The sequence below is a fragment of the Lithobates pipiens genome, unplaced genomic scaffold (genome assembly GCF_037356315.1).
Source record: "Lithobates pipiens isolate NorthernLeopardFrog02 unplaced genomic scaffold, aLitPip1_a1.2 Scaffold_23, whole genome shotgun sequence".
NCBI classification, from domain to species: domain Eukaryota; kingdom Metazoa; phylum Chordata; class Amphibia; order Anura; family Ranidae; genus Lithobates; species Lithobates pipiens.
The window spans coordinates 121,623,174-121,651,154 of record NW_027507785.1 but is presented as its reverse complement, the minus strand read 5'-3'; the positions used below and the strand labels follow the sequence as shown (position 1 = coordinate 121,651,154).

Below are 27,981 nucleotides of genomic sequence, written 5' to 3'. Positions count from 1 at the left end.
ACTAAGTAAACCTCCTATTAGGTATGGTGTGGAGGACGGTGAGGAATACCCCTGCGCCCCAGAAAATGCACAGGGACGGGGGGGATCCATTGCCTCCAGAAAGCCCAGACTTAGGGAACAGGTTGACTGCCTTACTGAACAGATGCCAGCTTAGATGGGTACAACAGACTGATTGGCAAAAAAATAAATATGACAGTACAAGAAGACAAGGAAAGTGTCAGTGACTACCTAAATAAATTACAAGAGATTTTTAGAGTGTTCTCCGGGCTCCCCGAAGCTGAGGATGTGTATAGTGCATATTAACAACAGCTAAAGATTGCTTTTTTAATTGGATTGAAGCAGGATCATAAGGATTACATTGTTAAAAACATGGTTACTTACCGAACTGCATCAGTTTTAGATGTTTTACAATATGCTAAGCATTCTGAGAAGTATTTGAAAGCAAAAAAGAATGTGAAAGTAAAGGTTTTTGTGCAAGGTGATGAAGGAGAGGAGGATGCAGAAGAGTACACTGCTGAGGCAGAACCAGAGGGGTCTCATAGCGGGAGAGGCACAGGTGGTTTTAGAGGAAGGATTACTCTACAGAATTAGAGCACTTCCACCCTGTGTACAAGCACTGGTAGCAGCAGCGGTGTAGTGGTTAGCACTCTCGCCTAGCAGTGAAGGGGGTCGCTGGTTCGAATCCCAATCATGGCGCTGCCTGCCTGGAGTTTGCATGTACTCCCTGTGCCTGCGTGGATTTCCTCCGGGTGCTCTGGTTTCCTCCCGCACTCCGGGGACATGCAGGTGGGTTGATTGGCCCTGGTATATGAATGGGGACATTGGATCCTTGGGGGTGGAGAACGATGTGGGTGTACAGGGGTAGGGGCTAGACACTCACTCAGGCTGAACCGGATGGACTGGTGTCTTTATTCAACTTTACTAACTATGAAAGGTACCACATGCAGTGTCTGTTATCCTGTTACAACAAAAGTATCACATTTGAGCCCAGCACGACACCTTTCCGGTATGATAATACTCTTGACACAACCTCACTTAACAATACAGAGGTGTACTACATTAAAACCATCCACACTACTACCACTTCCTACTGACGGGTATAAACATGACTGCACTGCTGCCATCGCTGAAAAGGTACTGCCACAAAGTGATCTGCAAGATATACCGTTATCTAACCCTGACATGATACTTTGTGTTGATGGTTCTAGTAAGAAAAATCCAGATGGCACAAATGCAACAGGATATGCAGTAGTGACACAGGATGAGATTTTGGAAACGGGGCCACAACCAAAACATTATTCAGCACAAGTTGCAGAACTTGTAGCACTGACAAGAGTATACATACTGTCAGAAAGAAAATCTGTAACCATATACACTGACAGTCAATATGCCTTTTCAACAGTACATGTTTTTGCACAACAATGGAAAAACAGGGGGATGGTCACCTCCAGTGGTAAACCAATTTCACATACGGACTTCATTTTAGAACTCCTATATGCAGTACAGTTACCAAAAAAGCTTGCAATCTGTAAATGTCAAGCACACACAAAATATACGGACCCCATCTCAAAGGGAAATAAAAGGGCAGATGAAGCTGCCAAAATAGCGGCACAAGAAACACATAAAATAATGACAGAACAGGAAATCATAGTGATAGATTACACAGTCCTTACTGATATGCAGCAAAATGCCCCCCCCGGGGAAAAAACAATATTGGAAAACAAAGGGTTGCACAATAATTGATGACATTTACACATCACCTAAAGGGAAACCGGTATTACCAAAATCTTTATTTAGGTATGCAGCAGTATTGACACATGGAGTAATGCATGTGTCAAACAGGGGGATGACTGAGATGTTGAATAAAGTATGTACAGCCTATGGATTTACAAATTACTCAAAAAACGTTTTGCTCTCAATGTCTTATATGTGCAAGGCACAATGCTCAGGGAGGTATAAGACCACAGAAAGGGAAGTTCCCTACACCGCAATATCCATTCCAACACATTTGCATGGATTTTATTGAATTGACAAATGTGAAAGGAAGAAATATTGTTTGGTACCCAGGCACCCTGACCAAATGGGTGGAGATATTCCTGACAGGAAGTGCAGATGCACAGACTGTAGCCAAAGCATTACTAAGAGATATTATTCCTAGATTTGGAATCCCTGAAAGGATTTACAGTGATAATGGACCCCATTTTGTAATTAAAAAATATACAACATTTGACAGAAGTGATGAGAATTAAAGGGAAATACCATTGTGCCTATCATCCCCAATCAGCTGGATTGGTAGAAAGACATAATGGCATTCTAAAAAGCAAACTGAGAAAAGCTATGGAAGAAATAGGTAAAAATAATTGGATGTATTGCCTACTAGTAGCTGTGACCAGTATGTATATCATACCCCCAAAAGAAGATTTAAGCCCATTTGGAATGATAAGGCCATATAAGATACCCTTACAATCAAATGAAACACCTAGTGAGCAGTCTGAGCACACACCAGCAGAATACATGTCTAGGTTGTTAATACAAAGACATACTAATGATTTTGGTTCTGGTCTAGAAGGTCCAATTTAAGAAGATGAAAAGGTGCATGTGGGAGATTGGGTCTCAATCAAAAGTAATAAGAAAAAAGCAGTGGTACTCCCCAAGGTGGGATGGTCCTTTCAAAGTCCTTTTAACTACCCCTACTGCGATAAGGATTGCAGAGAGGTCTACCTGGATTCACCAGTCCCATTACAAAAAGGTTTACAGGCAGAATAGGGCCAGATGGCTACCAGAGGTTCAGAAAATCCGGCTACAAAGGGAGGTCTCACACAAGGTGGGACTTGTCTCAAACCGGTGAAGTCTCCCTCCCCTTCCAACTCCCCTATCCTATCCGCTGGAACTCTGTAGCTGGTTAGGATGAAAGGGACAGTAATTATCCTTGGGTTACTGGTGACTCTAGGAGAGGCATCCATAAGAGGGGGTAGGCGCTACGGAAGAGTAGAGGAACCTTTGAATTAGGAAAGAATAGGAAAAGCATTAAATCTAAAACTTTATAGAGGGAATAACTAGCACTATACTGGTAGACTTCTGTCAGATTGTGGGGATACAACTGGGGCTAGAGGACTTCTATGGGCAGATAAATATATCTGCTGGCTCTGGAATAAGGCAGGATGTCAAGCATGGGATCAGGCCCTGTGGACTACAGCGCATCAAGATTGGGGGTATAATCAACCAGGGGCTAAAAAGAGTGGAATAAAGGAGAGACTCATAATCACAAAAGCGGCCAACTCCCCCTGCATACATAGTAAGAACTGTAACCAACTATTAATAACATTAAAGGAGCCGAGGAAGGAAGATCAGCGGTTGTATTCCATGGGAGCATGGGTGTCAGGAACTGATCCCTCAGGAACATTTTTCCTTGAGGTATTACCACCAAATAAAACTAAACAACAGGAAAAGGTAGACTCAGAAGGGAAAGAAGAAGGCCATACTAAAAATAGAAGTTCTGAGTATAACTATAAGATTCACTAACGTAACAATAGAAGATGCCATAGCTTTGGAGACGGGCGACCAAGAATAAAAAAATGAGTGGTTACAATGGTTGAGGTTAAAACTCTGAAAAGGGAAAACTGTTTCGTTTGTGCCGGAGCCAGACCACATTTAGCAACAGTTCCTTTTCCTCTAGATCACAATACAGATCCAGAAGGTTTAAAATGTATGTTGCAATTGTATAATAAGAGCTATAAACCTGAAGCAAATTCTACTTGTCACACATTGAGTTTGTTGTTTCCCCCAGTACAGAGACCTCAGATACCTCCAGCGGTTACCGCTTATCCGGGCAACTTTACTTGTTTTGCACTCCCAGAGAACCGTAGCGCGGTGGATCTTGGGTCACTACCCGATGACTACTGTGTGGAGAGGATTAACACGGACAACGGTGACTGGGTTGAACATGACATTCAGAGCGGATGTCTGGTGGATGTGTGGGGATAAGAAACTGCGAGCTAGACTACCGGCCAATGCCCAAGGGGATTGCGCTATGGTCCAGCTGGCTATGCCCCTGAGAATCCGGTCAGAATACCCGTGGACTAAGAGTCACCGACAGTATCACAGGGACACCTCTCCCTTGGGGTCATTTGACTCTCAGATCTACATAGATGAGATTGGGGTTCCTCACGGGGTGCCGGATGAGTTTAAAGCCAGGAATCAGGTGACAGCTGGGTTTGAGTCTCTTTTTTGGTGGGTGACTATAAATAAAAATGTTGACTGGATTAATTATATATATTATAACCAACAACGATTTGTAAACTATACTAGGGATGCTGTGAAGGGCCTAGCAGAATAGTTGGCCCCCACATCTCTAATGGCCTGGCAGAACCGAATGGCTTTAGATATGGTCTTAACTGAAAGAGGAGGGGTATGCAAAATGTTCGGAAGCATGTGTTGTACCTTTTATCCCTAACAATACAGCTCCTGGAGGGACAGTGACCAGAGCCTTGGAAGGACTGACTGTGCTATTGAATGAATTGGCGGAAAACTCAGGTATTAATGATCCATTCACAACTTGGCTTGAAGGATGGTTCGGTAAATGGACTGGATTTATCACATCATGTTTGATCTCAATCGCTGTGGCTTTGGCTGTTTTGGTTACTTGCGGATGCTGCTGCATTCCCTGTATTCGAGGACTTTCACAAAAACTCATTGAAACTGCAGTCTCAAGAACAATGTATCAAACCCTCTCTACCTCTGAGGAGACCTATGTGGACATTGAAGCTCAACTTAATGACATACAGTCCGAAAGTTTATAACACAGGGACTATCATCGAAATGTGTTGAGATAAAATAGTCACAGAAAGAGGAGGGAATGTTAGAAAAGTTTTAAATGTTTATTGTGTGACTATTAGAAAAACAATAGTCCTGAGACTGATTTGTTAAAAAGCTTACTTCTGAGCACATTATTGTATTAACTTGTTGTATTGTTTTGTCTTAATTAACTCCATAGTAAGTTGTAGAATCATTAGATTTAACTTAATATGATAGCCTAAGAATGTACGAGGAACATGAATAGTAAATAAAGTGCCATCCTGTGCCATGACAACGTTATTTATGTTTCCTCAGCCAATAGAAGCATAGAGATGTTATTCTTGTGGGGTATGTGAAGGCGGAACACTTTCTTTTGGCAGACATTTTTCTTCAGCTTTTGTCCTGTAAGCATGTCTCTCTGTTGTGGGCCACATCAGAAATAAATTGTCTGCTTCTCAAATACATCTGGAGTTTTGACTGCTCACAAGGGAAGTTTTCCTAACAGTTTGCATGGTGATTGCCACATCCTCCTTAATTCTGAGGCGGAAGCTCCCCTCAGCAAGAGGTCGCCCAGGTAACCCAAGATTGTGATCCCTCGCTACCTCAGTAAAGCCAAAATTGGGGCTAGCACTTTGGTGAAGACCCTCGGTGCCGACGCCAGGCCAAAAGGGAGAGCTACAAATTGCTCGCCCCCGGCCGCAAATCGCAGAAACCTCTGATGCATATGGGGACATGCAAATATGCATCCTTGATGTCCAGGGATGCCAGAAAATCTCCCTAATGGAGTGCAGCGACCTCTGAGCCAAAACCCATTCCATCTTGAACCTTTGCACGTTCACAAAGCTGTTGAGGGCCTTGAGGTCCAGGACCAGACGGATCTCTTCCTTCTTTGGGACTACAAACAGATTGGAGTAGAACCTCTGAAACCTTTCCGGTGTCGGTACAGGTACTATCACCCCGCGCAGCAGCAGGTCCTGTACTGCCCCAAACAGGGCCTTTCGACGAGCTGGAATAAGATGAAGATTGGAGGGAAAAAATCTGTTTGGTGGACAAGAAAAAAAAAACTATCTTATACCCTGAGGAAACCAATTCGCAGACCCACTGGTCAGAAGGCAGGGTGGTCCACCAAGCTGCGAACTCCCGAAGGCGTCCCCCCACCCGAGAGTCAGGCGGGGGCAAACCTTCATGCGGTAACAGATTTGTTTGCAGGCTTGTTTGGCTTGCGAAAACAGGGGCACTTTTTTCCCCTCAGCAGGCACCTTGTTGGACTGGGAACGCTTACCTGCTGACCCGGGCAGACAAAAAATCTGCTTCTGAGCAGAAAAGGAGGGCCCTTGCCTATGGCGTGGCTCCTTATCTTTCCTGGACTGTGGGAGCAATGTACTCTTACCTCCAGTAAAATTCGTAATAATGTCATCCAACGAGGCTCCAGATAGCCTCTCACCCTGGAAGGGCAAGTCAGCCAGTGCTTTCTTAAATGCCTGGTCCGCAGACCAGCATTTCAGCCAAATCAGGCAAGGTAGCACTACTGCTAATACTGAAGCTCTAGAGAGCAAGGGGGCTGTATCTAAGGCTGCATCACAGACATACTTAAGGCCCTGCCCCAACTGGTCTGCCAGCTCCACACAGACCAGGGAAGCCTGTTGCTTCTCCAATTCACGGTGCAACATGTTAGTCCATTCAGTCAGCGTCTGCGATACCAGGGCCGTGGCTAACACTGGCCGCAAAGATGACCCCACCACGGTAAACATGGACCGGGCAACCGCCTCGGCCCTTCTGTTGCCAGGGTCCTTCAAAGCAGGAGTCCCTTCCATCGGAATTGTGGTTACTTTATTTAACCTGTATACTGGGGGGGGGGGGGGGGTTACAATCAGGGGAGATGTCCATTTCTTCAGGAAACTCTCCTCAAAGGGGTAACGTGCCGCCATGCATTTCGGGACTGAAAAGGCCCACTGCGGTTTTCCCCATTCCTTGTAAATAAACGTATCAAAGTTAAGGTAAGGAAACACCTTAGGCATGCGGGCCGGCTTGTGGGACCCAAAAGGGACCGACAACTCTGTAGATGCCCCTGCTGTATCCTCCATTTTTAGGGTATCCCGCACTGCTGTAATAAGTGCTCCTACAAGCGACTTTTCCTGCGCTGACCTGGACACGGACTCATCCTCACTGTCCTTGTCCACATCCTACGATACATCAGAACAAGGGCTACCAGTCACAGTGGGGCCCGAGTGTGAATCAGAGCTTTCCCCAGAAAACGGTGGGGGAGGGGGCGTTTTTACCCCCTTGTGCCCGCACGCCACTTCCACCCTGGTAACAAAGGCAAAAATGGCCAAGGAGTGCGCGACAGCCTCCCCGCATGGCTCACACAGCACAGACACCCACTGTGGGCCAGATAAAAGGGAAGAGGATGAGCGGACCCCCAACACCCAGCGCAGCCCCCTACCAGGACCCAGAGCCCCCCCGGAGGACCCCCAGCCAGGTAGTGCACCGCACCCCTATGTGCCCAGTCAAACAGCGGCCCATAGCATGGGGAGGAGGGAAAGGACAGGGAGAGAAGAAAGGGAGAGTGAAAGACCACCTAGTCGACCTCTCAGGGAATGCCCAGCTGCTCCATCCTGCCGAGACAGATGGAACAATACTTACCCCTCCTGCAGGAACTGCTGGACGCATTCCACAAACAGACCCATCACCCAAGCAGTACAGGATGACTGCCGGCCACGGCACACTGTGACATAGACAGCAGTAGCCCGGTCATATGTGTACCCCGGAGCACATAGCTCACCGGCCACCCCTGGAATAGATGGGGGATGTCATGGCTGACCCAGCGCGTAGCTAGGGCCTGCTCACGCTCGATGGCCAGGCTGTGGAGACTACAAGGATCTATATTATCCAGCCTGTCACCCAGCCCTGCTGTTGATTGAAGATCACAGGAATCAAAAACGCAGAAAAAAGGAAAAAAAGTTCCAGGACCAATGGTGCCATCGGGAGCCAGGTCTTTTTCATATACTAGGCAGAAAACAAACTGAGCTGCTGGATGCAGTGTGAGGGGTCATAGCCAGTAGGACCGCCCCCTGGGCGGTACTGTGCAAGTGTTTCCGTTTTTAACACTTTCTGCCTAGTCCTCTCTTAAAGGGGTGATATCACCCTAAGGTCAAGAAGAAGAGCAGCTGTGTCCGTCAATGAAGGATAGAGAAAAATGGTTTACTATCCAAGCTTAAAAACACCAAGGGCAGAAGATTTAATAAATTAAAAAATTACTGAAGGGCAGCTTTAAGTGAAGATGTCCATGCTCCTAGGACACTAGCAAAAACCTGAGGCATGTTGGCAGTAGGCGTTATTCTGAGATTGCCTACAGTTGTTTTCTTCCTCCTGTAGGTGGCAGTACAACCTGTAGGTTAACCACTTAAGGATCTTTTGACACTTGTTGTTTACAAGTTAAAATATTTTTTTTTGATAGAAAATTACTTATAACCCCCAAACATTATATATATTTTTTTCAGATGCCCTAGAGAATAAAATGGTGGCCGTTGCAAAACTTTGTCACACCATATTTGCACAGCAGTTTTACAAACAATTTAAAAAAAAAAAAACACACTTTGACTTAAACAATTAGACAGCGGTAAAGTAAGTCATTAAGACCCTTAAAAATCTCCATAGGCAACATTTAAAAATGTCTACAAGTTACCAGTTCTGCGTTACAGAGGGGGTCCTTTGCTAAAATTATTGCCCTCGTTCAAACGATCGCGGTGATGCCACACGTGTGGTTTGCACACCGCTTTCATATGCGTGTGCGACTTAAGTATGCGTTCGCATCTGCGCACAAGCTCGGTAAGACGGGGCGCTTTGAATTTTTTTTTTCTTATTTAATTTTACTTTTTTTTCCCCCCCTTTTTTTTTTAACACTGTCCTTTAAAAAAATAAATAAATAAATTGGGTCACTTTTATTCCTATTACAAGGGATGTAAACATCCCTTGTAATTAGAAAATAAAGCATGACAGGATCTCTTAAATGTGAGATCTGAGGTGAAAAAACCTCAGATCTAACATTTAGACTTAAAAGCAATAAAAATAGTATTTTTTTGCAAAAAAAATAAAAAATTCAATAGCAGCTGCAATAACAATATTTAGCGTCAAAGTACTAACGTACAGGTACGGAGACTTTCTGTGTCTCTAATGGATGAGAAAGGAATTTTATCTACTATGCCAGCAAAGTCGTTTCTGTGCATATACAGTACATACGTATTTTCCTAATACTGATTTAAATAGATTGTGTTTCTAGTACCATCTAGTGAGGGGTTTAGGATAGACAGCTGTCTTTTATATAGATTGAATTAACAGTATAGCTGTATCAAATATTTTGTTAACTTAGTCTGTGTATGTACATATATGAATGTGTACATTTACATGTTGGTATACATTTATATATTGTGACATTGTCTTATCATTGTGAAAATGCAGCAAAAAATTATTCTGGCAGAGAAAACAGATAGCCAGAGCCAGCACTGGCAGAGAGACAGTTGCCATAGATAGCCCAGTGGAGAAGTCTGATCAGAGAAAGGTTGCTATTGCCCTAAAAAGAAAAGATCGCCGTCGGTCACGGTTCTTGTGGGGGCACACATTCAGGCCTGTCTATCCCCTACAGACAGGCATCCTAACCAAAACAAGGTTTGACATAAATGATAGTCGGACACTGTGTAGTGAGTGAGATGGTACTCAACATATAGAGCACTTGCCCAGACCCAGTCTTTAGGCTGGATTCACACCTATGCATTTTTAGTGCTTTTTGCATTTTGCAGATTTGTCCTACAGTCCATTTAACATGGTTTCCTATGGAACACTTTCTGTTGTGCAAATCTGCAAAATGCAAAAAGCACTAAAAATGCATAGGTGTGAATCCACCCTTAGATTGGATTTTACTTTGAGGCCGTAATAAGCTATGACGGTTAGTAAAGTGAAAAACGAAGCCTAACAAATACACATGGAGAGGAAGCCTAAAATGCAGCTTTGAAGAGTGAACTAGGACTTTAGATGTCTCTATTTGATGCTCATCCTTCAAAATAAAGAAAAACAATATATATTTTTTTTCTCTCTTCATAGCGAAACAAGAAATAGTGCGTGTTAGTATTCTGCATTCTCCTGTGCCAGCAAGTAACTTCTCAGCTTTTATACACTGCCCATTTACAGAACTCAATAGTTCCAGATTAAATTTACACATACAAGTGAATGACTTCTTTTATTGGATAACTGCCTGAGGTTTTAATCAGAGAATACAGACAGCATCACTGTGATTGCTCTTTAGCTGACTCATAGCACTCTGGGAATCCATTATCATGCGTTAGGTTTATTTGTAAAAACAAAGACCATGTAACATTTACAGTAAGAAAAAAAATAAAAAATAAAACACGTAAAGAACAAATAGTTTAAAAATGTATAAACAAGAAATATTCACCCAAAACATTACAGTTTCCCTCAATGAAAAACAAAATGATTACTTTACATTAAAAAGAAAAATCTAAGCCTTTTTCCCTCCATTTAGGATCATTGGTGGAAGAATTAGAATCTTGGTCAGGTTCTTCTGCAGCCCATTTCTTCATTGAAGAGATTGCCTTGCAATCCTCTCAGGAAGCAAGGGAGTGGCAATTATGAGGATATATACTTCTTCTAACAGTCGTTATCGGAGGATGAGGAGAAAGATATCCCCTTAAGCTGGCCATACATTATACAAGTTTCTTATTCAATTTCCTTTAGATTTACCTTCAACGATCAAGTGCAAGGGCCTGGCTGATTTCATACAAATTGAAGGGTTTACGTTTGACCTCATTATATTATATGCTTTTGGTAAATCTAAGCCAAATTTTTGTTCAAGTCTATCCCAGTGACAACTGTCACCATAGCCAAAAGGAGGTTAGATCGCCCAAAAAAATGAAACACAGGTTCTTACTATTTCAACTATTAAAAAAATAATAATAATGTTCTGTTTGGTGTTATACTTTACAATAAGACAGCAGTTCTGTTTATAAATGGTAATACAGGAGACATTCATTTTTGAATCACAAGTTACATTTAGAAGCTCATTCACATGGGCACTCTGCCCCTTGTGGTAGCAAGAGCAACCCATACAAATTGAATATGCATCCACAAGCTGCGTGGGCTCACCCACACACAGACAGGTATGCAGAGATGGTGCACGGCCCAGGACACAAAGCCTGTGCAATTAGGTCTGTGCACCCATCCCTGCGTATCCTGTGCACAGCCAATGCCTACTCATTCACTTTCTATAGGCTGTATGGCCTGGCAAATGGCTCTGACTGCTGCATGAAGCTGAGCGCCCATGTAAATGAGCCCTGAAAAAATACCAAAAGTTCTTGTTCGTACTGTATGTATGAAAGCTTGACATGAAGCAAATATGGTTTAGCATCCTGTGTACACCAAGTATAAAGCATCTCTGTATAACTGAACCAGTAGGCTAACTCTAATAAAATGGTGATGAAACATCAAAACATAAATGCGGTAAACATTTACAAAGGAAGTGCATAGAAACAGGAAAAGGAGATGTTTAACACAGATACAGATTTTCTGTTCACTACAAAACTGTCTCTCAAATACCCATGGTACCAGCAGAAACTGAATGAAATGTTCATGGATGGTTAATCCACATAAGCAAAGTTATCTGCACCTGCAAAACACAAGGATAAAAAAAAAAAAAGATTCACATGTTAAATGGATAAACTAAAAAAATAAATAAAAAAATTAACCCCTCCCTGACCAGTCGCCGCAGTTGCACTACGGCAGGTTTGCTCCCCTGGGCGAAACAACGTAACTGTACGTCAATTCGCATTTTGACCACTAGGGGGCAACGCTCTCTCACAGTGCCACGTCGAAGTGAGTGCCCGGCGGGCGCAATGACCGCACGGCACCTGCGATCGCTTGTGACAGAGCGAGAACCGGGCTCTGTGTGTGTAAACGCACAGATCCCAGTTCTTTCAGGGGAGAGAAGACTATATAATATACCAAGTATGAACACCGATCTCTCTCCTCCCCTAGTCAGTGCCATCTCCCCCACAGTTAGAACATACCTAGGGAACACAGTTAACCCCTTGATCGACCCTTCCCTGCCAGTGCCATTTATACAGTAATCAGTGCATTTTTATAGCAGATCACCGCTATTACTAGTAAATAATAACAATGCCATAAATCTATTCCCTATTTTGTAGATGCTATAACTTTTGCATAAACCAATATACACTTATTGTGATTTTTTTTCACCAAAAATATGTAGAACAATATATATCGGCCTAAACTGAGGAAAAATTATTTATTTTTTTCTATTAAATTTAAGATATTTATTATAACAAAAAGTAAAAGATATATTGTGTTTTTTTTCAAAATTGTCGCTGTTCTTTTGTTTATAGCACAAAAAATAAAAACCGCAGGAGGTGATCAGATACCACCAAAAGAAAGCTACATTTGTGTGGAAAAAGAAAAAAAAAAAATCATCAATTTTGTTTGGGTACATAATCACATGACCACACAATTGTCATGAAAAACGACGCAGGGCCATATCGTAAAAAAATGGCCCAGTCATTGAGCAGCCAAATCTTCCGGGGCTGAAGTGGTTAAACAACATCTCCAGATAAAACGGTTTTCTTCGCGCGGCAAAGTATAAGGTTCACATACACTATATTGTCAAAAGCATTGGAACGCCTGCCTTTACACGCACATGAACTTTAATGGCATTTCCCAGGCTTAGTCCGTAGGGTTCAATATTGAGTTGTTCCACCCTTTGCAGCTATAACAGCTTCAACTCAACTGGGAAGGCTGTCCACAAAGTTTAGGAGGGTGTCTATGGGAATGTTTGACCATTCTTCAAGAAGCGCATTTGTGAGGTCAGGCACGGATGTTGGATGAGAAGGCCTGGCTCGCAGTCTCTGCTCCAATTCATCCCAAAGGTGTTCTATTGGGTTGAGGTCAGGACTCTGTGCAGGCCAGTCAAGCTCCTCCACCCCAAACTCGCTCATGCATGTCTTTTTTTATTTTTATTGGTTGAACTAGATGATCTTTTTTCAACCTAATTATGTAACTATATGGACCTTGCTTTGTGCACTGGTCCAAATCATTTGGTGGTGGTGGGGGGGTTTGTTTTTCATGCGTTTGCTCTTGGCCCTTTAGTTCCAGTGAAAGGAACTCTTAAGGCGTCAGCATATCAAGACATTTTGGACAATTTCATACACCCAAATTGTGGGAACAGTTTGGGGATGGCCCAAACATGACTGCGCAGTAGTGCACAAAGAAAGGTCGATAAAGACATGGATGAGCGAGCTTGACTGGTACAGGAGTAAGAATTTGCTTTGTACCAAATGTCCGTATCAGTTCTTGGCAGCTCTGCCTACCTGTTAGAAATAACTTCAGTAACAATAATTGACATTGTACTGGCTTCCCTGCAATCCAATATTGACTTTTCTACATGACATTTATGTTGTTTTAGAAAATTACTGAAAAAGTAGCTACACTAGCATGTTCCTGTTTGAGCAGAAAAACCATTTGCCCTTCTGTTTTTGCGTCATCTGCTTACAGTATATTGGAGTTGAGTACATCCACACTTACATAACCCAAAATGCTTAGGGCTATGCATTAAGTTTGCTTTAATGCTCCCCTCCCCAACAGCATATACTCCTCTATCTTTTGCTCCCCTTCAAACAGGACAAAGAATATACCCTGTACTTTCAGATATGGAGGAGTATTTGGACCAATATATAAGTGCGTACAGACTGACATAACAGTCACACAGGATAGCAGTGAGCCTCCAGCACTGCCAGAAATAACTACTATTTGTGGTGCCTTTTGATGCATTAAAAAGTGTTAAGCCCAGGGACCTGCATTCACTTCATCTTGTTTCCCACAGTTCACAGAACATGAAAATAAACAATTTTAGTAATTATAATCTGCTGAATACCTTTTCTCATCAGCAGTAAATAGCAGTCTTGTGACTTCTATCAGTGTCTGGTTAAAGCTTGTAGGAGGAGTTGTCATTCAACTCTGAGTGCCCTATGAGGCTACAGGACCCTTGTCTGGACAGTGCCCCATGCCAACCACATGCACCCCCCCCCCCCCCCCCCCCCAAGAGAAAAAAAAATAAAACCTCTAGCAATAAACAGCAAAATGAGCATGTGCAGGGTGACTCCAAAAGCTCTCTTATCAGGAGATGGATTGGGGACAGTGGAAGAAGGAGAGGATCAGAGGAGACAGGATCAAGCAGCCTTTTACGCAATGCAGAGGATTAACCCCTTCCACAGTGAGTAGAACAAGCATGCTTTACTACACATACAGATTGATTTAACTGTTGTGGGTTTAGTAACACTAAGTAGCCCACTGAATTAATAGGCTGTCCTAGTGGAATGCACACTAACGGGCATAACAGGACATATTGAGGCATTGCAATGGGTTGAACGGGTGCTCAAGGATAAGCTTACACAAATAATGCATTCATGTTTTTCTTTTTTTGAGCTGTAAACGTAAACTTACACTTTAAATGCAAAAGCATGACTGATGAAAGCTCAGCAAAAATATCCTGTCTAAATGGCAACACAACAAGATTATTATTTTAGAAAAAACTACAATTCTTCCTGTAAAAGAAAATACCTTCTTTAGCAAATTGCAGAAATTTGATAATTTTGCTTCCATGTGACAGCTGCTCCTCAGCATGTCAGACCTGAACCAGATAGCATGTTAGAACTGAGCGGGGCTGAACTTTGCTGTCAAGAGGCAATAGGATCTCTTTAAAGCGGGATTCCACCTTAAAGTGGAACCTCCGCTGATCGGAACCCCCCCCCCCCCTCCGGTGTCACAATTGACACCTTTCAGGGGGGAGGGGGGTGGAGATACCTGTCAAAGACAGGTATTTTCACCCACTTCCGGGCATAGACTCCCACGGGAGTCTACGCCATTTCCTGCCCTGCCGCGCTGTCTGCTGGGACACACACGGGTCCCAGTGACAGTGCGGAGATTTCCTATTGCGCGGCGCAGCTCGCGCATGCGCAGTAGGGAACCGGGAAGTGAAGCCGATTCGCTTTTCTTCCTGATTCCCTCACCTCGAATGGCGGCGGCAGCAGCCGAGGCCCGAGCGGTCGATCGGCCTCGGCTGCCAGCATCGCTGGAACCCGGGACAGGTGAGTGTCCATTTATTAAAAGTCAGCAGCTGTAGTATTTATAGCTGCTGGCTTTTAATATTTTTTTTTTGGGCGGAATCCCTCTTTAAGCTTTTAAAATGCTGTGCTGCCAATTAGCATGATGCAAAGAAGGGGATTGGGTGCGGACACATGGAAAACAGCTGAAAGCTTTCCAAAAGCTATGCCTTTCTTTTTAGTTGACTGAAGCGATTCTTTAATAGCGTTAGCAGGGAAAGCTGCAGGGAAAGGAGGGTCACTTACCAGTACCATCTTATCTAGTTGGATAGTTGTAATAGGCAGGTGCCTCACCTGGATATGGTGGGGGAATATTAGCCTTGTCAGCCTGCTGAGCATACATGGAATGATGTGGCACGGGCCGGTATCCGGCAGCTGCTGGCATTGTTACTAAGGGTTGAGGAGCAATGCTCGTGACAGCCACCGATGTTGTCATTGCTGTTGCCCGAGCTGAAAAAGAAAAAAACAAAGTTTTATTATCTGTTGGTTAGATGGCCCAGCCCTCCTAAAGTGAAACTAGTTTAGTTGAGGATATGTAAAACTGACATCTTCAGATCAATTAAATACATTGCAGGAATGTGAGCAAAATTATTGCAGGTCCTTACTTGCTTCCTTTTGGGATACTGAAATTAAGCCTAGGGCTACACTGGCAAGATTCAACAGCAGTTAAATGAAAAAAAAAAAAAAAAAAAAAAAAAAAAATGTGTGTGTGTGTATATTTTAGCATCACATTTATTTCAGTTTGTTGAAAATAGGGTAGCTTCCAGCAAGCAGTAATATCTCCTGGTAGCAGAGATTTAATTGCCCATGTAGGCCTAGAGCAATTCTTCCCAGGGTTATATTTTTATAATTGTAGTGGGACAGGTTACTTTTAATCATAAATCATATTTTAAGCACCAGTACTGTAATAAACACTGCAACCCCAAAATAAACGGTCACTCTATGCAAGTATCTTAGCAAAAGATAAACTTTCATTTCAGTAAATGTAGTTCTGAGCATGGCACATTTTATGCAGCGGGTTGCCTGAACATTGTCCACAGAACAGTTATAGAAAAATTAAGCCTGTCTGAAGCAGAAAATGTATTTACCGGTAATTTTATGTCATTTGATTATAAAAACAGTTTGCATAGCAAAAGACAATATGGGAAATTTACTAAAACTGGAGCATAGGGAATCTGGTTCAGCTTTGCATAGTAATGGATCAGCTTTTAACTTCAGCTTGTTCAATTAAGGAAGCTGATTGGTTACAATGCATCACATTCTGTGGGATCCAGTTTTAGTGTATACCCCCCAAAATTTTTAGCCTTGGTTCACACTGTAGGGAACACAGATATCATATGTGATTCGCAACCGCACTGCTATGCCGATCACATGCGATGTCTGTGCAATGAGAGTTCAGCCATACAGTTTGTATGGCTGAACTCGCATTGGATTCGCACTAAAAAAGGTGCAGGGACTTTATTTCCCACACTGGAATCGGACCACATGGGTGTTCTCACCCATGCAATATGATTCCTGTCTGAATCCACAGTTTGCATTGCGATCTGTGAACCGATCCGGGGGTGTCATTAACATTGTATTGACACCCGCAGCGGTTCGCAGAAGAGATGCCAAGTGGGATCTGGTGCTGAAATCGCGCTGGTTCCTGCATCGCTACAGTGTGAACCCAGGCTTAATAAAACTTTCCTTCAAAACTCCTAAAGCAAAACTAAACCCAAGAACAAATGTTTAATGTATTGCAGCTGGTCAATCCTTGCATTAATTTTCATTCTTTGGGCAAGGAACAGTTTTGAAAGTACAGAAAATCCCTGTTGCTCTTGCCAGAAATGCAGAGTTCATGTCCTAGGGGAATTGTCTCCAAACTGCATCCCCTGGGGCACTATTCCTCTCACCGATACGAGATACTATTCGTCCAACTGACACCAACAATGGACCACCATTTCTCCCACTGACACCAATATTAAGACCACTATTCCAATGATACCAATGATGGAGCATTATTCCTCCCTCTAAATACCAAATATGGTAACTGTGAAGTGCCTAGCACAACAAACATTGTTTTTTCTAGGGTTTATGCCCACTGATATCAAACAAATAAAAATGACTGTGCTGTCACAAAAAGTCAAGTAAAATGGTGAATGGATGAAATATAAAATTAAATATGGAAAGCCAAGCTGCAACTTCCTGTGAGATACACACAAAATCAACAACTTTCAATATTAAGTTGCGCTAAACCTCAATATAAAGTGAATCTGTGCGATAAAAATTGATTGTGCTAAACTTCCATAAAGTGAATCCGTGCAATAGAAAATTGATTGGTTATCACACTATAAATAGTCCATTATATTGAAGATGAGTTTCCAATGTGAGATTGACACACGATACACCCAAGAATTGTGGTGAGAAAAGATACAACTTCCACCTCTACACACACTCCAAATGATCTCCTTTTACGGGACGCTTTTGGCTTAATACCCAGCCTGGGCCTTTAAGATGTAAAGCAATGGTCCCAGCATCTTCTCAGGTGTTATCCCTCAAAGATACATATTGCCAATAAAAACTTCCATAGTGCAAAATCTTTTGGTGGTTTTAAGAAATATTGCACTTGCAATTAGACAAAGAAAAAAATGCAGCAAACTCAGAGCCAGCTGGCTCTCGATTTAAGATCTATAATAAAATAATATTATATATATATATATATATATATATATATATATATATATATATATATATATGGAAAGTGCAAAATCAGGCTCACTTCTGCATAGAAACCAATGAGCTTCTAACTTCAGCTTGTTCAATTAAGCTTTGGTAACGAAACCTGGAAGCTGATTGGTTTCTATGCAGACGTGAGCCTGATTTTGCACTTTCCAGCTTTAGTAAATAAACCCCATTGTGTACTTAAAAGTGGGGTATGCCTGTAAAGTGCTGTGTAAAAAAAAAGAAAAAAAACCAACTCTCTGCAGAAGTTTTATTGACTTTTAAAGACACTTGTGATTTTATTGTTTCAAAAATTTTCAACCACTTGTCTTCCATGTTTTATATGTGGTCTTAATTGTTATATTTAGCTTAACTATCTGCCTATTCACACAGTGGGTTCACTATCTAGCGCCCTCTATCACTTTGTCTTTGTTATATTACAGCCCTATTCCGAAATGGATTAAATTAAATAATTTTTTTTCTCAAAATTATACACACAATACCCCATAATGCCAACATGAAAGAAGTTGGTTTGAAATATTTGCAAATTTATTAAAATTAGAAATAAATAAATCACATGTACATAAGTATTCACAACCTTTGCCGTGACACTCAAAATTGAAGGTGCATCCTGTTTCCACTGATCAGCCTTGAGATGTTTCTACAACTTGATTAGAGTCTACCTGTGGTAAATTTAGTTGATTGGACATGATTTGGAAAGGCACACACCTGTCTATATAAGGTTCCGCAGTTAACAGTGCATGTCAGAGTACAAACCAAGCCATGAAGTCCAAGAAATTGTCTGTAGACCTCTGAGACAGGATTGTATTGAGGCTCAGATATGGGGAAGGGTACAGCAAAAATGTCTGCAGCATTGAGCACAGTGGCCTCCATCATTCATAAATGGAAACTGTTTGGAGAGGGCTGTCCGACCATATTGAGCTATTGGGGGAGAAGGGCCATAGTCAGGGAGGTGACTGAGAACCTGATGGTCACTCTGACAGAGCTCCAGCGTTTCTCTGTGGAAAGAGGAGAACCTTCCAGACGAACAATCATCTATGCAGCACTGCACCAATTAGGCCTGTATGGTAGAGTGGCCAGACGGATGCCACACCTCAGTAAAAGGCACATGACAGCTTGCCTGGAGTATGCCAAAAGGCACCTGAAGGACTCTCAGATTGAATGAAACAAAGATTGAACTCTTTGAGCTGAATGGCAAGCGTCCTGTCTGGAGGAAAGCGGGCACCACTCATCACCTGGCCAATACCATCCCTACAGTGAAGCATGGTGGTGGCAGCATCATGCTGTGGGGATGTTTTTCAGTGGCAGGAACTAGGAGACTAGTCAGGATCAAGAGAAAGATGAATGCAGCAATGTACAGAAACATCCTTGATGAAAACCTGCTCCAGAGTGCTCTGGACCTCAGACTGGGATAAAGGTTCATGTTCCAACAGGACAACGACCCTAAGCACACAGCCAAGATAACAAAGAAGTGGCTACGGGACTACTCGTGAATGTCTTTGAGCGGCCCAGCCAGAGCCCAGACTTGAACCCGATTGAACATCTCTTTAGAGATCTGAAAATGGCTGTGCACCATCATTCCCCATCCAACCTGATAGAGCTTGAGAGGGCCTGCAAAGAAGAATGGGAGAAACTGCCCAAAAATTGGTGTGCCAAGCTTGTAGCATCATATTCAAAAAGACTTGAGGCTGTAATTGCAGGTAAAGGTGCTTCAACAAAGTATTGAGCAAAGGCTATGAGTACATGTGATTGTTTTTCGTTTTTTATTTTTAATACATTTGCAAAGATTTCAAACAAACTTCACATTTTCATTATGGGGTATTGTATGTAGAATTCTGAGTAAAATAATTAATTTAATTCATTTTGAAACAAAGCTAAACCATAACAAAATGTGAAAAAAGTGAAGCAAAGCTGGTCAAAGGTTTCAATCAGCCAGAACGCTGATCAAAAAAAAAACAAAAAACTGAACAGATTCCCCCATTCACACAAGTGAGGTTAATAGGGGAATCCTCCCCGCTGCCCTATTGTATTGTGACAGCGGAGACCCCTCTGCTGTCAGGATACAGTGATTAGCGCAGCCAATTGGCTGCAAGCGCAGGTAAAACAAAAAAATACCAACAGTCCTTTTTGAGTGGAGTTGATCATTAAATTGATGCCTCTTAAACTGGAAGCGCCATAACTGTATCAAAATTCAGCTGGTCCTTACTGAACCAGCCAATTTTTAATCCATCTATAGTCAGCCTAAGGCTCATTAAAAAATATGTGGAAAAAAATGCGCTGTCTTATACAAATACAGTGCCTTGCGAAAGTATTCGGCCCCCTTGAACTTTTCAACCTTTTGCTACATTTCAGGCTTCAAACATAAAGATATAAAAGAATCACCAACAAGTGGGACACAATTGTGAAGTGGAACGAAATCTATTGGATTTTTGAAACTTTTTTAACTAATAAAAAAATGAAAAGTGGGGCGTGCAAAATTATTCGGCCCCCTTGCGTTAATACTTTGTAGAGCCACCTTTTGCTGCGATTACAGCTACAAGTCGCTTGGGGTATGTCTCTATCAGTTTTGCACATCGAGAGACTGAAATTCTTGCCCATTCTTCCTTGCAAAACAGCTCGAGCTCAGTGAGGTTGGATGGAGAGCGTTTGTGAACAGCAGTTTTCAGCTCTTTCCACAGATTCTCGATTGGATTCAGGTCTGGACTTTGACTTGGCCATTCTAACACCTGGATACGTTTATTTGTGAACCATTCCTTTGTAGATTTTGTTGTATGTTTGGGATCATTGTCTTGTTGGAAGATAAATCTCCATCCCAGTTTCAGGTCTTTTGCAGACTCCAACAGGTTTTCATCCAGAATGGTCCTGTATTTGGCTGCATCCATCTTCCCCTCAATTTTAACCATCTTCCCTGTCCCTGCTGAAGAAAAGCAGGCCCAAACCATGATGCTGCCACCACCATGTTTGACAGTGGGGATGGTGTGTTGAGGGTGATGAGCTGTGTTGCTTTTACGCCAAACATATCGTTTTGCATTGTGGGCAAAAAGTTCGATTTTGGTTTCATCTGACCAGAGAACCTTCTTCCACATGTTTGGTGTGTCTCGCAGGTGGCTTGTGACAAACTTTAGACGAGACTTTATGGATATCTTTGAGAAATGGCTTTCTTCTTGCCACTCTTCCATAAAGGCCAGATTTGTGCAGTGTACGACTGATTGTTGTCCTATGGACAGACTCTCCCACCTCAGCTGTAGTTCTCTGCAGTTCATCCAGAGTGATCATGGGCCTCTTGGCTGCATCTCTGATCAGTCTTCTCCTTATCTGAGCTGAAAGTTTAGAGGGACAGCCAGGTCTTGGTAGATTTGCTGTGGTCTGATACTCCTTCCATTTCAAAATGATCGCTTGCACAGTGCTCCTTGGGATGTTTAAAGCTTGGGAAATCTTTTTGTATCCAAATCCGGCTTTAAACTTCTCCACAACAGTATTACGGACCTGCCTGGTGTGTTCCTTGGTCTTCATGATGCTCTCTGCGCTTTCAACAGAACCCTGAGACTCTCACAGAGCAGGTGCATTTATACAGAGACTTGATTACACACAGGTGGATTCTATTTATCACCATCAGTCATTTAGGACAACATTGGATCATTCAGAGATCCTCGCTGAACTTCTGGAGTGAGTTTGCTGCACTGAAAGTAAAGGGGCCGAATAATTTTGCACGCACCACTTTTCAGTTTTTTATTTGCTAAAAAAGTTTAAAATATCTAATAGATTTCGTTCCACTTCACAATTGTGTCCCACTTGTTGGTGATTCTTCACAAAAAATTTAAATTTTATATCTTTATGTTTGAAGCCTGAAATGTGGCAAAAGGTTGAAAAGTTCAAGGGGGCCGAATACTTTCGCAAGGCACTGTAGTGATAGCTGCCAGCACATCAGATAATCTGTAGATAAGTGAACGAATAAAGTAATATAGTGCGCCGCTGATGAAAAATGAAATAAACAATGAGATTATTTCCAAAAAATTGATACAATATATACTGTATTTATTGGCGTATAACACGCACCCCAAGTTTAGGAGGAAATTTTAAGGAAAAAAATAAAAATAAAATAAAAAAAACTTACATTTAAATGCCCATCAATGCAGCCTTATCAGTGTCCATCTGAAGCCTTGTCCATGTCATATGCAGCTTGTCCATCATTGCAGCCTGTCCATCATTGCAGCATTGTCATGCAGCCTTGTCCATCGTTGTCCCCTTGTCAGTGTCATTTTCAGCCTTGTCTGTTTCATTTTCAGGTTTTAATTATTAAAAATGGCGGCGCCGAGATGTCCTGTGTATCTCTGCGGTTTTTGGCCGCCTTCAGCCGTGCTCGGCGGCTTTCCCCTGCCTTTGGCCCTTCTCGTCAGCTTTCAGCCGCTCTCATCGGTTTTCGGCTGCTGAGAAGAGCCAAAGGCGGCCGAAAGCAGCTGGGAACGGCCGAAAGCCGCCGAGAAGGGGCAAAGGGGGCTTAAAGCCGCCCAGAGGCTCCAAAATAGTGGAGGATTGGCGTATAACACGCACCTGAAATTTTCCCCTGATTTTAAGGGGGAAAAAGTGCGTGTTATACGCCAATAAATACAGTAAATGTGCAAATACAGAGGATGCCTTATTAGGACGAAACGTCGGGACGGGCTCTGCTGATGCCACTGCGTTGCTTGATTTTATCCATATGCTCTTAATGTCTTCTCAAATGTGAGTGACCATTTTATCAATAAATGTTTTACATTTAAAACAGAATCACACTATGTGGCCCCATTTTTCTCCTTTTGCCATATGTCATATTGAGAGGAACCGCTTATGAATTTTGGTCATTATACCTATGGTGGATACCTATTGATGTTACTACTTTAACGGATCCCTACCAGATTGGTCTATATCGGAAGTCGTGGTTGCTGTATCTTTCCTTGGGTGTGTGTCCTATCAGTTCAACCTGTCTGGTAAGCCTCTTTTCCTTACAGTGGTGGATTATCTACAGACAACCATTTCACCCAGATTCACAGTCACATTATTCTTTGCCATATTATATGGACTATATGCACTTTATATGCACTAACACTGTTGGTTTGCTTAAATTTTTCATTATTGTTGGGTGGCCTAAGGCTCATTCTCTTGTAAAAAAAAAAAAAAAAAAAAGAAAAAAGAAAAAAGTACACTTCACAGAACGGACAACTCAATTATACAGTTTAGAGCATTATAGGCTTGTGACTTACGCTGTCGTTCGCAAAGTCTACAGCACAGACAGAGTGATTTACAGATACAACTGATAATTGAAATAACAGTCAGCAAAGAGATAATGATACCAACTCCAATGACGAAATAGAGGCTGTTGAAAAAAATACAAGGAGAAGGTTATAAAATAAGACAAGTTCAATATTACAAACATAACCGTAATAAATGTTTATATAAAAACAAAATGTAAAAAAATAAATAAATTACTTCATTGGGGGACACAGTGACTTATCTTAATCTGTATGTATGGGTTTGCTGCTGCCTCTAGGAGGTTGGACACTAGGCAAAGCAAAGGGCACAGCCTAAACTAGTGCTCATTCCTTATACATGTCCAGAGCCATCTAGCATCAGCCATATCCACATGATAAGACTTGTTGAATATGTGAACGGAGGACCTGGTAGTAGCCTTGCATACCCAAGATGCTGAGGCCCATTTATCTCTCTAGTAGGGAGGCAACAGGGAACTGAGGATCCCAAAAAGGTGCCTCAGTGGAATAAGTAGCATAATCTAGCAAATCCTTCAAGAGATGGCCACCCTGGAAGCTGAGGACCCTCTAGCAGGACCATCCAGACTGACAGAGTGTTGTAGGAACCCTGGCGGCTCTTACCACATCTAGCACGTGTAGGACAATTTTCTTTGTATTAGAAGGTGATGGATACAAGAAAGCAAGAAACAGGACCTATTTAGGAAACGAAAAAGAGGACATGACCTTAGGAAATAAATTGTTTTAAGAATTTTGCTTCTACGTCTTGACGGTAATATGGTATGGATCTTGGCCAGCAGTTTATGCTATACAGTGGAGAGGGGAGTGACCTCTGACCTGGACAGGCACTGGCTTCAGTACACAAGTGAGTCATTCTGCTTGTGCATGGAAGCTCACCAATCCAGTGGACGCAATGTCCACCAGGACCCACCAATCGTTTCCCAGAGAGGCAGAATGATTATCTGCATATGTAAACAAGGCAGATTGCTGTTCTGACAGGGGAGTACACAGTGATCTTGTGTTCCTGCAAAGCGGGAACATGAATCTCTGGGTTCTTCCAGCCAAGCCATCCCCCACACAGTTAGAATGCATCCCCTAGGGACTCACTTAACCCTTTGATCACCCCTTCCCTGCCAGTGCCACTAGTACAGTGACAGTGCATATTTTTAGCACTGATCACTGTATTCATGGCGCTGGTTCCCAAAAAATATGTGTCGCAGTCCCGCAAAAAAAAAAAGTTTGTAGATGCAATAACTTTTGTGCAGCAAAATACATATGGGCCTAAACTGAACAAGAAATTACATTTTTTTTTTTTGGATATGTTTTTTTTAGCAGAAAGTAAAAAATATGTATTTTTTTTCAAAACGGTCACCCTTTTTTTGTTTATAGCGCAAAAAATAAAAACTGCAGAGGTGATCAAATACCACCAAAGAAAGCTGTATTTGTGGGTAAAAGAAGGAAATACATTTTGTTTGGGTACAGCGTCGCACAACCAAGCAATTGTCAGTTAAAGCGACACAGTGCCGTATCGCAAAAAATGGCCTGGTCATTAAGAAGGAGAATCTTCCGGGCTGTAAGTGGTTAAAGAAAACATTATGCGCTATAATGGCAAGCCATACAGAAACCAGAAAGCAAGTGTCATGTGAAAAGCAATAATGGAAGTTGTGTTTATCAGTTTAAAACTGACAGGGTAATTTGCAGAGCAATACAAAGATTCCAGACAAGCAGATTTGGGTCCACCACTATCATGGGGTTCAAGGCAAACCTTGCATGCTCAAGGTTCATGATACTGGCGAATTTATGCAAAAATTTGACAGACTGAATTCTTTGCAACCATGATGCGCTGCCTTCTCTTAAGTCAGCTGGCCAATAACGGGGCTTCTGAATAAGTCAGCTCACTATAAAGGGTGAGGTCGCAGCAGTCATATTGACAATGTGTGTTATCTGTGAATGGGAAAGCATAGAGAGTGCTCCTGACAAATTGCATGGAGAGAGCATAGTGTAGGGCTCGCTGAACTAAATATAAACCTTAAGTCTTGGTTCACACTGGGGCGGCTTCATAGTCGCCCAACTCTGAAGCCGACACGTACAGTGCGGCTTGCAAACGACTTCTGTAAGTCGCCCCCAAATGGTACAGGAACCTTTTTCTAAGTTGGAACAACTTGAGTCCCTCCAATTAGAACGGTTCCATTGCACTGAATGGAGCGTGACTTGTCAGGCGGCGAAGTCGTGACAGGTCGTTTCATTGTGAACCGAGCCTTACTGAATGTCATGTAGGTAGCATCATGCTGTGCATCTATGAATTGGGGCTTGGGTTTAATAAGGGAATTTTCCTTTTTTTGTTACATTTTAAAACTGAATTCTTAGACAGGGTGGATTTGATTTAAATCAAGTCGCTTGAACCACTTGGGACCAGCCGTCGCAGTTGTACTGTAGCAGAATGGCACGGCTGGATGAAACAACATTATGCAACGACGCTTCGCCCTGTGCCACTAGGGGCACGCACGCCCCCCCTTAGCCGATGCGAGTGGCTGGCGGTCATGATCACTGCCAGACTCCTGCGATTGCCGTTTACACACGGAGAACCAGGATCTGTGTGTGTAAACACACAGTTTCCGGTTTTCTGAGGGGAGAACAGACAGATCGTCTGTTCATACAGAGTATGAACAGCGATCTGTCATCTCCCCTGCAGTCCCCTCCCCCCTTCAGTTAGAACACAAACTAGGGAACATATTAACCCTTTGATCAACCCCCTAGTGTTAACCCCTTCCCTGCCAGTGACATTTTTACAGTAATCAATGCATTTTCTATAGCATTGATCGCTGTCTTAATGGGAACAGCTGCAAAGCCAGCAGGCATTAGGAAGATGGGCATGAAGATTATTAAAGGAAATTTTTATCCACTCCAGCTGCTTCAGAAAAACACCTACCTTGAGAAGGATTCTGGAAATGGAGTAGGGGGAAGGATTTGCTTGACCACCCTCAGTGTGGTTGTAGGTGCCACAGGGAAATGTGGGGAAGAGGAAGAATGGGAAAATAGAAAAAAGTGAGGCGCAAATGGAAGAGAGAGAGAGAGCGCCTTTTGCTGTTAACTTGTCTGATTGAAGTGCTCACAAAGATGCAAACAAACTAAACGGTAGAGGATAGGCTTTAACATATTTTAGTTCATAAGTATGCGCAATGTCTTCTTACTTGTTCAAAATGCACAAGAACTGGGACTGATCCAGCTGGAATCCAGGGATTATACTACAATACCGATTTGTGCATGATCCCGAACAGAAGAATGGAGAACAAGTCTGACCTTGATGGATGGAAAAGTCCGGTCCCACATAGGGTGCACAGACATCAGCCACAACTGGAACAAAATAAACAGATTATTGGCTCATTAAGTTAAAGAAATGTAAAGTAAATAATAACGAACATATAAACATACATTTATGAAAATCCTTAAAGCTGAATTCCCAACAGTGAGATTTTTTCATGGTTACATTGGTCCAGCTTGGTTAGTTACACAGCACTGTGTGCGTATTCTGTTTTATGAATAAGCGACAAGCACTGTCGGGCTGCGTTATTCACGGCATCGACCCGAAATAGCTGATCGGTCATTCTTAAAATTGAAAGCTCACAGCGCTGCAGAGCCTGGTGATCCATCGACCAGGCTGTACAGCCCTGATACACAAACAGAGAGAGCTACAAGCGATCACTCACCATAAATGAATGAACGGATGAGCAGCGCTGCTTGTTCATTCCTCATAGTATAAGACCAGGAGGTAAATAAAAATAAATAAAAGGAGGAAGGGATTGTTCTACTTGAAAACATACAAGAAATGGAACAAACCCCCATTGCTGCATAACCAGTTTATCCCCAGCAATATAAACCTTTTACACCTAGAACTTTTTTAGGGTTTTTATGTATTGGTTTAGCATCAAATAATAATTTTTGCATCTGTCCTAATGTTTTAGATGCAAAACAAGCTCCTCTCTATATGGTTTAAAATCCAGTAATACTCTGCACATTCTTAGTTGCTCTTTATTTTTGGCATTATGCCAAAAAACAGCCACTGGAGGCCGATCTGCTGACACCCTTGAGATTTACTGCTGCTCAAGGGCTCTGGGCTTCGGCAAATGGCAGCGTTTGGCAAGAATACAATTTGGCAATTGCAAGAATGGCAATTTACAGCACACACTTATTTTAGTAGCATAATTATTAATGTAGAATGTATGTTCCTTGCTTTAAAGAAAACACATTTTTTTATCAAGCTTTTATGGGTAAAGTTCCGCTTTAATACCGCTTTAACTCCTAATAGGCTATTCATTGTTATCTTGTCATTTTTAGCTGGAGTATGGGCTTTAAGCAAGCACATATGCCGGAGGCTATTTTTTGTTCTGTTTCAGTTTGCAGTACACTTCCCTAACCAACATAACATGAATCTTCTTCCTGCAGGTGTAAAAGACGAGCAGAAAAAAACCCACAACGCCACAAGACAAGACATGCATCTGCATGCATTCTAGAGAATTTTCCAAAAGAGTAAAATATATAAATATCTAAAAAAATAAAATAAAAAAAAGTCAAATGTTCTTTTAAATTGCATTTTCTAGGATCTGAGAGGAAAAAATGTAATTAAGCTCACAAAACAGCCAGCAGTCTATACTAGAGTTTAAAGTGAACCTGTAGTAAAGACATGGAAACTGTCAGAGCTCTTTATCTAAAAATACTAGTCACCTGACTGTCATCATAATCCACTGTCTTCAGTACTTTATAAGGCTGGATTCACACTTATGCATTTATAGTTCATTTTGCAGATTTGCACTACGAGCGTGTTCCATAGGGAAACCATGGTAAAGGGACTGTAGTGCAAATCTGCAAAATGAAAAAAGCACAAAAAATGCATAGGTGTGAAGAGCTGCCACGACGAGTCAACGTAAACAATTACATAACTACGAAAATACGTTGATGTGCGTGAAAGGCCTCAACGCGTCACACGTTGCGAGTTGCAGGTCAATACACCCACACCGCGGCTTTCAGAGCGGTGATTCTCTCCC

General features: G+C 42.2%; 1 protein-coding gene across 2 annotated transcripts in view; it reads right to left on the bottom strand.

The window, feature by feature from the left end:
- Window positions 1–10,010: 10,010 nt before the first annotated feature.
- LOC143927856 (uncharacterized) overlaps window positions 10,011–27,981 on the bottom strand; it is a 32,153-nt gene continuing 14,182 nt past the window's right edge. The window contains exons 2-5 of one of the 2 annotated variants that reach the window (XM_077452286.1): window positions 26,131–26,293; window positions 22,937–23,049; window positions 15,222–15,425; window positions 10,011–11,470 (exon numbers count right to left, since the gene is read on the bottom strand). In XM_077452286.1, the coding sequence (XP_077308412.1) occupies window positions 15,232–15,425; window positions 22,937–23,049; window positions 26,131–26,293 (470 nt within the window). In that variant the 3' untranslated portion in view covers window positions 10,011–11,470; window positions 15,222–15,231. The remainder of the gene's footprint in view (window positions 11,471–15,221; window positions 15,426–22,936; window positions 23,050–26,130; window positions 26,294–27,981) is intronic. The other variant, XM_077452287.1, reaches the window with a different exon arrangement.